At 33.1% G+C, this 12,076-nt stretch overlaps 1 protein-coding gene across 2 annotated transcripts in view; it reads left to right on the top strand.

Annotated features, from left to right (window-relative positions):
- The window catches only part of RDX (radixin), a 99,469-nt gene that overhangs the window by 78,746 nt on the left and 8,647 nt on the right, over positions 1 to 12,076 (top strand). The window contains exon 14 of one of the 2 annotated variants that reach the window (XM_070803382.1): positions 906 to 1,066. In XM_070803382.1, the coding sequence (XP_070659483.1) occupies positions 906 to 1,066 (161 nt within the window). Of the gene's footprint in view, positions 1 to 905; positions 3,428 to 12,076 lie in introns of those variants that run through there. The other variant, XM_070803381.1, reaches the window with a different exon arrangement.

The following is a 12,076-nucleotide window of genomic DNA, read 5'->3' as shown; positions in this document are numbered from 1 at the left end:
CATCAATTCTTCGGTGCTCAGTTTTCTTCACAGTCCAACTCTCACATCCATACATGACCACTGGAAAAACCATAGTCTACTGAAAAGCAGAGACATTACTTTGCCAACAAAGGTCTGTCTAATCAAGGCTGTGGTTTTTCCAATGGTCATTTATGGATGTGAGAGACCTTAATTAGTAAGTTATTATTTAATTATAGCTTTTAACTGTAGTTAATTATAGTTAAAAAGTAGAACCTAATGTTAATACTGTGTTTAAGAAACAAATTTTGTTTTTAAACAGTATACATATAAAGCGATGATAATTTAATAGACTACCTGTAAGACATTACAGAATCTAAATTTTTTGTTCAGATTTTGTATTGGCAAAAGATCAGCTTATTAAATGTACATAATTAGGTCAAAATAGTAAATTTTAGTAGTATTATACCCATTGGAGAACTTACTAAAATAAGTTCTGTAATTTTTAAATTGTGAAATCTTTAAGTATTAATAAGGAAAATGAGGTGATAGTGGTAATATTATCCTTTTGGAGAAAGTTTCTCTCATGGTATAGATTTTAGATCTTATGGTAACACAAACCATAATGGCTACATTGAACCTTTTTAAGTCATTTCAAGTATTAGATGAGAAGGTTAAGGAAATTTAGAATAACACACAAATCATCATAGTTGCAGAGTACAGAAATGAAGGGCCATGGGTATTCCTTTCTAACCACTATCCCCCACCATTACTAAAAGTAAAACAACTTAAACAATTTAAAGAAAAAGATTTCACTGTGGAAATTTTAATATAGTACAAAGTCAAAGATGTGTTATATATGTATTTTTGTCTTTAAACCTTTTCCATAGATTTTTTTTTTAAATCTAAGAAAATAATAATAGTCATACTCTTTATTTTTTAAACAGGCATTAAGTTCAGAATTAGCCCAAGCCAGAGATGAAACCAAGAAAACACAAAATGATGTTCTTCATGCTGAGAATGTTAAAGCAGGCCGTGATAAGTACAAGACTCTGCGACAGATTCGGCAAGGCAATACAAAGCAACGTATTGATGAGTTTGAAGCAATGTGAGAGCTGTTATTTTGCATACATGTTCTTCATAAGCTGAACCACCAACAGAGAAAAGCAGGCCTTTGCGGATGTGATGGAACGCATCCCACCTTGCCAAAGCAGTTACACCAGTTTGACTGTGGTGGCTAAAAGACATTTAAGGGGAGCTTTTCAACATTAAGGCAGTGTGATACCATGCTTGATTTTCTTTTTCTTTTGGGCCAGGGAATGAAGAACAGTGCTCCATCACCTCCTTTTTCATACTTTTCATTTTCCGTTTTTTTTTTTCTGTTGAAGATTAACACTAATTATCATGTCTGACAAATGTGTGTGTATGATTTAAGCACTTTGTACATTTTACAGGATGATGGTGACTTAATGAGTGTTTAGGTAGAGCACTCTTTCCTTCTCTTTCCACATTTTAGCTCCATGTATTTCCACATTCTCTCTCATTCTCGTTTTCTCAGTGTGTACTTTCCATACCTTAATATGCCCTCTAACCATAGCACTACATGTTTTAATCATTGGCAGTGATTAAAATAAGCATAGGTGAAAAGTCTTTGATTATTGTGTAGAAGATGGCTATGAATCATGAAAAGGATTAGAAAGTTTAATAGTATAGTGTACAGCTTGTAGTTAATTTTTTAAAACTCAATTTAAAACATTATTGGATTTTTTAAAATTACAGTCCTCTGACAGCTGGATTGATTGGTGTTTCATCTCCTGTCATCCTTTGGTTTTCTTTGCCCACTGATTTCATAAAGGTATAGACAGCAGGTAGTAAGTCCCTAGGAAAGTTTATTGATGAAACACTACTGCAAATAACAGTTGTCTCTGACATATTTCATAGATTGATTAGAAAAACAGATATTTAATAAAAGATTATACATTTGTTGGTAATTGATTGTCATTAAAAAAAACCCTGGACCTTTCTGGAAGGGCAGCGTATGAAAACATCAGTCCCAAGAAGGAGACAGTTATACTACCTCACTACTATACCTGCAGTGACTGGTCGTTCAAACACAGTGAAATGTGTAAGCTATGTTTTATAATACGTAGAGATACTTCCCATCATAAAGGGGTATTTTTGAGATTTCTTTTTCCTTCAGAATATCTTAAGAGTGCTAAATTTTAACTGCCTTTTTGTTGAACTGAACTGTGGGACTCTGATTTGTATTAAAATTGTAAGCTCTCACTGGTATACTATCTTCTGGAAGGGTGTTGTACATCTGAGGAAGTGTGTATGTGTGTGTGAATGTGTGAGAGAGAGGTTGCCCTTGTAGCGTATGACGAATGTCTGTACCTTCATTCTTGATGTAATTATTACATAATCATTTTAGCATATTTGGTTTCTAAATCATTGTGCTTATTTTTTCAATCTCTAAAGATACTTAAATTTGGTTAGTTAATTGTATTTTAGAAATTATAATTTTAGGTGATATTAATTTCATTAATGTTTTACAAAGAAATCTTTCCAGTTTAAAAGATGTTGAATATTCACATGTTCTAACATTTTCTTTACTGTAAAACATCTAGATTTGGAGATACGGAAAGCCTTGTTTTCTCTGTGTGGTTCAGCTACTTTCCATCTGGTATTATGCGTTCAAATTTACAATTATCCGTTAAAATTGCCATTTTGTTAGACATTTTTCACGCACAATAGATTTAAGTTGTGTCTGAAAGTATCTCTTGTGCTTTTTTGATTTTGCTGACTTTAAAAGGATTAATCTGGGCAGACATTATGAAAAGGAAAGGTTGCATTTAATATATTTTTTGGATTTAGTAGGACAAAAGGTAACTGGTTAACCTTGAAGTGACTGTTGTACAGTGGTTGTGCACATCCTTCAAAACACGGTGGAAGAGGATGTTTCTCCTTGTAGCACATGAGAGCAATAGATGGTGAGCCCTGCTATTCATGGTTAAAGCATGTGTTCACTTCAAAGCATTAAACAATTGCCATAATAGGTGATAATTTGGATTTCTATTGGATTTTTATTAATTTGCTTCATTTTGAATTGTGTGCACTACCATTCCTACTTCAGTTTGATTACAGTGTTGAAAAACTACCAGTTATATTTGCTGTTTATAATCTATTTGTAGATTAGGATTAAAATGGATTTAATCCATTTTTAAAGCTGTGTGAATTTTTCTAAACAGGAACAGCTATTTGCAATATGGGTTTTCATTAAACCAATTATAACTTTTATTATTAGCAGTTGAGAAGCACATGTTCATATAGCAATGTAAAAATATATTAATGAGTATTTGGTAAATTCCAACAGGCTTTTCCCATTAGCATAATTTTGTGTTGTACAATTAAGTTACATCTATAATTTTGGATAACATTCATTGATTAACAATAAAGTGACAAAAGCTCATGCCTTCACGGGTCACTGTTGTTATTTAACATGGATTCCTTATATATATTTCCTGAAAATTATAATCTCTAATAGATCTGTAAATTATTATATTTTTAAAATGAGAAGTGATTAGGAAAAAGTGTAAAATCCTCATACATTTACTCTTTCCCCAAAATTATATATCATTTTTGGTATGGAAGTAATAGTGATTATTAATTTTCTGGAGAAATTAAATTATTAAAGATCAGCCCTCTTCCTAATAGAATATCATATAAGATTTCTAGTCATTGCTCTTATTGTATAGTGAATATTTAATTTTCCGTAGGAAGAAAGAGTTTCATTGTCATTGATTACTCTCACTGTTAAAATGTTAATTTTCTCTAAAGAGCTATATACTAAGTGCTTCTTATTATCATGAAGATTATTCCTAAAGAAACAAGTGATAAATCTATTCTAAGAAAAATAAAAGCCAGGTGTCTTCTCAGTTGATAATAATATTTGTCACTTTATTATTTCTACTCTCAAAAACAGGTAGTGATCTCTTTATTCTGATCCTGTTAGAAAAGAAAAGAGGCCCGTAGGCTCTTGTAACGTTCCCGGCGCCGCGTTTGAATTCGAGGAGAGGCAGAGCCGTGCCAAACCTCTGCCTATAAAAAAAAAAAAGAAAAGAAGCGGGAATTTTATTACAATATTTTGCTTTTTATCTGAGTAGAGTTTTTCTCTTAGAACTAGAATTAACACTTACAAAGTTACCTTAGACTGATTAGAACTCACTCCTGGTTATCATCAGAAAAGAGTTCCAATGTTATGATTAAAAATACCATTACTTTCTGTCTCAGCTCTTAACTACCTGTTGGTTGGTGATATTTTTAGAATTGAAGATAAAAAGATTTTTTAGGTCCCAAAGCATCCCATTTTATGTATGCATGCATAATGAAAGTAATTAGTCTTTTTGAAATCTAAAACTTTAAAGTATAGGGATTATTGCCTTTAGCATTAATTTACTGGACTGATTAGTAAACCAGAGCTTAGATATCTGTCTATAATAAGGGGAAACATTAAATATGGAACTACCCTGGTAGTTCTCTCTTGTTTGTTTGTTCTAAATAAACAGAACTTTAGCTTTTCTTATTCTGTATTTCATTCTTTTTTTTTTTTTTAACTAGAAGATAGTCTATTAAATAGTCCTGTGTGGTTTATCATGTAGAATGACAAATATTCTACTACATTTTAAAAGCACTGTGGATTCAGCAGATAGCATAACTTCATAAACCGTCAAGGCAATATGACTCCTCACGTAGTACACTGTTCGCAAGGAAAAATTGGCCTACCATATATTAAAGCCTGTCACCTTCTCATCCCTGGCTTTCCCAGTTAATTTTAACTCCCCTTTTTTCCCAGTGGACCTATTTCTTAATGTCTCCATCTTAGTGATTTTAAGAGCTACCATTTTCCCTCTGGAAAGATGATGACTTCTTGCTTTGCTGCCTCAATATTTCAACCTCCCTTAAACTGTGATAACAAAAGTTTTCTGATTTGAGGTTACATATGCTGCTTTAGAGGATTCCCTGATAGCTCAGTTGGTAAAGAATCCGCCTGCAATTCAGGAGACCCCAGTTCGATCCCTGGGTTGGGAAGATTTGCTGGAGAAGGGATAGGCTACCCACTCCAGTATTCTTGGGCTTGCCTTGTGGCTCAGCTGATAAAGAATCCACTGGCAATGTGGGAGACCTGGGTTCGATACCTGGATCGGGAAGATACCCTGGAGAAGGGAATAGCTGACCACTCCAGTACTCTGATCTGGAGAATTCCATGGACTGTATAGTGCATGGGGTTGCCAAGAGTCAGACACGACTGAGTGCTGCCTTAGGAGTTGAAATATTCTTTATCATTTCTTACAGAATTTTAGGGTTAAAAATTATGACTGAGATAATTACCCCATGGCATGTCTTTAAATTCAAGCTTATGTTCGGCTATGGAGTTCCCTAGCTACTAAACAGTTCCAGGTTCTTAACTGCCCTTCGTCTAGCCATGAACTGAGGCAACTTAGCACACATACACATTTAGCCAATACACTTTTATTCAGTGTGTTGTATATTCTAGGATATAGAAGTATGATTAGAATGACTGTGACCCATTGTTTTGGACTATCTTAAAGTGTGAAACCTCAAATATTTATCTTAGCTCTTGGATCATTTGCAATAATCTGTTACAGTACTAAATTTAAGATGGCAACACCATTTTATTGATTCATGGTATTTGTATGCCCAGATTCCTCCGTGCTTGTAATCTAGTCAGTTGCTTCCATCCTTGTAATTTATTACTGGTTTAATTGTTCAGTTTTATTTGATGAACATTTTTAAAATTTAGGTTTACTTTGATTATTATGCATGTCATTGAGTTTGCTTCTAAAAGTAGTTGACTGGTGGTGTTTAACTAAGTCTATATAGCCATATGTCCATTTTCTTAGTGGTAACATGGGATCAGAATTTCTGAGATTTGTGTTATAAGCCTTGGGGAAATTCCTTTTGATAAAATATGGATTTATTATATCAAAGCCTTCTAGCACTGTATTGTAATGTATGCCATTATATCTTGTTTGCGACTTAAAACGATGTTTTATCTTATAGGCCTAGATATGCAGGAATGTCTTAGACTCATAGGGCAACACTACCTCCTTCCTCTCTTTCCTTTTGTTTATACTCTAAAATCTATGTAATTCAGATGTAGCATTTTAGTTTTATATGCCATCATTCCATTTATGTAATTATTTTGCTTTTAAATTTTAGCTAATTTGGATAAAAAGATACACTGTGTGATGAAGGAGACTACCACAACATAAAGAAGAGCAATAGAGGAAAATAAGCAACCGGTAGAGAATAAGAATATACAGTACAGTTTCTTAAGTATGGTTGTTATCTGATAAATGACTTAATTTTCATTTTATAGGTCAAATTTTAAACACTGATCAATATTTAAAGATACTCTTTAAAAAGTTTTTCTAACTTTATAAAAAGACTCATTTTATACCCAATTGACAACCAGTCAGTATAGTAATCTGTGTTCAATACTGAGAAGGTTAGTAGAGTTAGATTTCAGCTGAATCTTCATTACTTTATTGTATTAAAATACAAGATTTACCATTTTAACCATTTTCAACTCTTTGGTGACGTTAAGGGTATTCACATTGTTTTGTAACCACACATCACCACTGTTCCATCTCCAGAGCTTTTCATCAGCCCTAACAGACTCTCTCTACCCATTAAATACTAACTTCCCATTCCTCCCTTTCCCCAGTGTCTGGTGATCATTATCCTGATTTCTGTGTATTTGAATTTGACAATACTAGGTACCTCATATAAGTGGACTGACTCCTATATTTATCCTTTTGTATCTAAATTATTTCACTTAGCATATTTTTAAGGTTCATCGGTATTGTAGGACATATCAAAGTTTTATTCTTTTTCAAGGCTAAGTAATATTCATTGTACACATATACCAGATTTCCCTTATCCATTCATTAGTTAATGGACATTTGGATTATTTCTGCATTTTGACTGTTGTGAACAATGCTGCTATGTACATTAGTGTACAAATCTCTGTTTGAGTTCCTGCTTTCAGTTCTTGAGTATATACCCAGGAATGTAATTGCTGAATCATGTGGTAATTCTGTGTTTAATATTTTAAGAAACTTGCCAATACTGTCTTTCTCAGCAACTACACTATTTTATATTCCCACTGGCAATGCATAAGAGTTCCAGTTTCTCCACATCCTCAACCAACAATTGTTATTTTGTTTTATTTTATTTGGCCACTCTGCTTTGGGAATCTTAGTCTCCCAACCAGGAATTGAACCCACGCCACAGCAGTGAAAGTGCTGAGTTCTAACCACTAGACAGCCAGGGAAATCCCTTTCATGTTGCTTTTGCTAATAGCAATCCAAGTGGATGGAGTGGTATCTCGTCTTGATTTTGACTTTAATTTCCTTATGATGCGGTATCTTGTTTGCTGAAATGTATATTCATATTTTTACCACTTTAAACTTGTTGAAGTAGAAGTTCTTTATACGTTGTGGATGTTAGCCTATATACGAGTGCAAATATTTTCCCATTCTGTGAGTTGCCTTTTTATTCTATCAATAGTGTTCTTTGATGCACAAGCATTTTTAATTTTGATGTAATGTAATTTGTTTTTCTTTTGTCGCCTGTGTTTTAGTCTTTGTTTTTTTTTTTTAAGAGGAAAAAAATGCCTTTTAATGAAGGAACTATTAATGAGACAAAAGAGAGATTATGTAGAGTGGTCAAAGTCTAGAGAGATGAAAAATAGACTGTTTTAACTGGAATAGAAAATGTAATTTCCTGTGTTCTGACTGCAGGATGGTAAAGATATGGAAGGTTGAGTCAGGAATTAAAGGGGGCTTTAATCCTTCGCTGAGGTGGTTTAGTTTGATTTGAAGACATCTGGTCCCTTTGGGAATGCACTTACAGAAGGGAATAATAACTGAACTTTGCTCCCAAGGAAAATTCATGCTGCTTTGTACAGTGGACTAGAAAGAGCTATAGTGTAATTAGCCTGCAGAAAGGCTGTGGTCATGGAAATGGTATTACTGCCTTCTGAGTGTTTAAAGCAAACATTTAGATGTAATTTGCTCTCATGTTTGCTATATGTGGTAATGTTTTTCCTTCCGCTTGTTTTCCAAATAACATCTTTTGAAGACAGTTAAGACATCCATTTTATCTGTGAGCTTTTAAGAGTGGGTTCTTTAGTGGGACAAAAAAAGAGCTGGAAACTAAGAACATCCAAGAACAAATACACTAGATTCTGAGTTCTCATTACAGGCAGGTCGTCGTACTCTGTTACGCTCTAGTTTTATAAGCGATTTCATAGTTCTGAATCAGAATGTCTCTTTTGGAGCATTTCACTGGGATCAGATACAGACGTTTAGATTCCAGACTTACTGTTTCATTGGCATGTGTTGACCAAATGTTAACATCCATGTAGTTTTGAATTATTAAGAATTGTTTATAGTTGAAAAACTAAGTTTTAAGGGGTCCAGGAAAAAGTTCTTTCAGATAATTACGAAGGGAGTATATATATCGAAACACAACTCAATGAAGATTATCTCAATGCTATGCTATGCTATGCTATGCTAAGTCACTTCAGTCGTGTCCGACTCTGTGTGACCCCATAGACGGCAGCCCACCAGGCTCCCCCGTCCCTGGGATTCTCCAGGCAAGAACACTGGAGTGGGTTGCCATTTCCTTCTCCAATGCATGAAAGTGAAAAGTGAAAGTGAAGTTGCTCAGTCGTGTCCGACTCACAGTGACCCCATGGACTGCAGCCAACCAGGCTCCTCCGTCCATGGGATTTTCCAGGCAAGAGTACTGGATTGGGGTGCCATTGCCTTCTCCAGATTATCTCAATATACATACCTAATTCTTCACTGGCTGTGACAACTTTGAACAAATTAATTTGGAAATTTCTGAAGGTTTTTTAAAGTTGAGAATCTGATTATGCTCATCAACTTAGCTTTCTTTTTTTTTTTTTTTGATTCATGTGCTTATGCCCAAATGATATGTTTGTTTTCTTCCCCTTATTTTTGCGTATTTCCCCCAGACAATTTTAATATACTTCTCAATTTTTCGGCCGTAGAATTCTGAATATAAGTGTATGCTCTTTTGGTAATCTGAGTTACAGATGGATGGTTTTCCCCCCCACTAACTTTAAAATATGTTGATTTATCATTGGTATATAGATTAAATGTAGATGTTTGAAGCTTTTTAATTTGTGTTTTAAGAGTACTTCTTATCAAGACAAAATATATGTAAAACGAAATCATAATCTGATGAATATGTTTGCTTTCTTTTAAATTATTTCATTAGTAATTTGCAAATGTACTACATGATCACACATTTTAGTTTCTTAGGACTTTCACTTTAATTTTCTAAAAAATTTAAAAACTAAAAATGTTGAAAAATATTTCTGTTGATTGGGGGCAAAATCAAATCGCTTTTATTTAGCACTTTATTTGTATTCTTAAAATACATTGTGAATACCTTCATTCTGTAAAAACTAGAGTACCAAACAGTAGAAAACCTGAATTAGAACCCAGAACCTAACCGTGTATATCATTTACAGTTTAATGTGCTGGGCCACATTACATTTCAGTATACTTGATGTTTTAAGAATATAATGAATTGAGGTGGGGGGGCATAGGCTGTATCCAAAGGCTTTTTATCAAAATGTATAGAAGATACATCCATTGGAAAAGCAAGTTCATTTTTAGAGCAGATTGTTGGCCTTAACATTTTGGGAATATTCTCAAGCATTAGGAAGACTGGAAGCCAGTATGTCTTCTCTAAATTACTGATGTGATGATGTACAGAAGTAGGAAAATGTTCCCCACTACCTATTTTTGAGCTATTATGTGTTCTTAGGCATTTGAAATTTTAAGAGGTTTTCAGTTTAATGGTATTATGAAAGGAAAGATGAATGGGAAACCAGGAGGCATGGATTTTCTTCCATTAAGTAATAAGATTAATACATACATGCATATGCATTCATAGAGGCAGTCATTCTTCCAGTGATTTGCAGAGCAGTTGCTATTTATGCAAAGCCCCGGTAGAGTTATGAGACAGATTTGACCCTGTGAATATGTCAAGGAAACTAGTTAGGCACTTGAGACATGAACTCAAATTAACGTATTGAAAGTAAAGTAGTAAAAAAATCAGAAGGAAAGTTGAGATAAAATGTTCAGGAGTTAAAATGAGAGGTTATTATGATCAGTATACAAAGAAACATGATATTGACTTGATTAATGAGACTGGAAAAATTTTCTTTAATTTGTAAAATTCAAGCTCCTGGGGAGCATCAGAGTTATAAATTAATCACTGAGTAGGCATCCTAATATTGATTCTCTGCCACTAAATAATTGCATTTTCTTTAATATCAGTGTATCTGGTTTTCTTATAATAGAGTTTACTGAATAATAATGGTTTATGTTAGAATAGCCAGTATTGAAATATAATTTAATATTCAGCTTTCTTATAGCGCTTTTGCTAATTAATTATTTAACCTTCCACTAAGTTTACCATTTTTTTTTTTTACTATAAATTACTTTTTTACTTTAAGTAAATATCAGGATATCCATTACCCCAAACAGTACAGGTAGAATTTCCTTCTCAAACACTGGTTAATTGTTTGTGTTGATTTTTGTAAATATCTATATATAGCAACAGTTTGTATCACAGCTAAGCTTCAGAAAACTGGAGTATTGAAGGATTTTTTCTCTTTTGGTTACTTTTTTTGGAGATTATTTTAATCATTAAAATAATTATTATTGCCAGATTCCCTCTTTTTTATTAAAAGAATTTTGAGCTATGCGTAAAGAAAATTTTAAAAACTAGGAAAGTAGCTATTTAGTTATAGCTATTAAAGACATACATTTTTCTTTTTTTAAGACATACATTTTTCATTGTCTTTATTATCACGTGTTGAAGTTGCCTTTGTAAAAGTACTTTAGGCCATACTTAACTACTTTATGACTAAGTGTCATTTTTTAAAGAACTTGGTTAAATCATTAAAATTAAAAAAGTTTAATTTTCATATGTAACCATGAAACTGAAGTCAGTAGGTAGAAATAAGGTAATACAGAAAAGTTAAGCTTACTTCCCTCTGTCCTCTAGTCTTGCAGCTCTCCCCAAAGTTAACTATTGGGTTGGCCAGAAAGTTCAGATTTTTCCATGAGATGTTATGGAAAAACCCGAATGAACTTTTGGCCAACCCAGTATTTTTTTCCAACTTATGCCTCCTGGAAATTACCTATCCATACAGAAGCGTGGGTATGTTATATACTACTTCTTGTTTACATGAGGTGTAGCATTCTGTATACATAGTTTGCACTTCTTTCACTGAATGGTGTAATTTGGAAATTATTACATAGAAGTACAAAACTACCACAGTATTTAATTATGTAGATGCCCCTTAACTTATGAACATTTATAGTTTTACTAATACTTTGCTTTATAAACAGTACTGCCATGTATTCTTGTACAAACACTGCTTGCATTTTATCCTGTTTAAGATACTGTGTCATAGTGTGGATGAGGTAAGTTTATAAAAGATTTAGATATTCTTAAAATAAAGGAGGTTTTTGGTTTACTCAAATGATGTAGGTGCACTTTTTACTTTTTAAAAATGTAAATAGTAATATGTGCTTATAGAAGCATCTTTATAAGAAAAGTAGACACTTTTCCTTTTCATAAATTGGATTTCTGTATTTCAGTTTAAAAGAGATGGCTGTAATGGTCTTTTCACTTTTGAGGGCTAAAGGGTAAAAGATCTGTCAGTATATAAAACTCCTTTGACTTCTTCAAATTTTATAATCAGAAAATGTTATTTAAAGAAAAAAGAAGCAAATCAGTAGGGTAGGATTTTCTAAAGGTACTTTGGTAGCTTTTTGGTTTTTAATTTCCTTTGAGTGCCACCATTTCCTCAGTGTAGAGTTTTCATTTGCTTACTTTGATTAAAAATGAAAAATGGCAAGGTCAGATAATTGCAAACGAAGCACTTGACCATGACACCAAGCAGAGGCAAAAGTACTTCATAGAATATCAAAGTTTTCTTTGTTTTTTAAGGAGGTAGATCAACTTAATTCATCCTACTATT

Source organism: Bos indicus, chromosome 15 (genome assembly GCF_029378745.1).
Source record: "Bos indicus isolate NIAB-ARS_2022 breed Sahiwal x Tharparkar chromosome 15, NIAB-ARS_B.indTharparkar_mat_pri_1.0, whole genome shotgun sequence".
Lineage (NCBI taxonomy): Eukaryota > Metazoa > Chordata > Mammalia > Artiodactyla > Bovidae > Bos > Bos indicus.
This window is presented reverse-complemented; position numbering and strand designations above follow the sequence as displayed.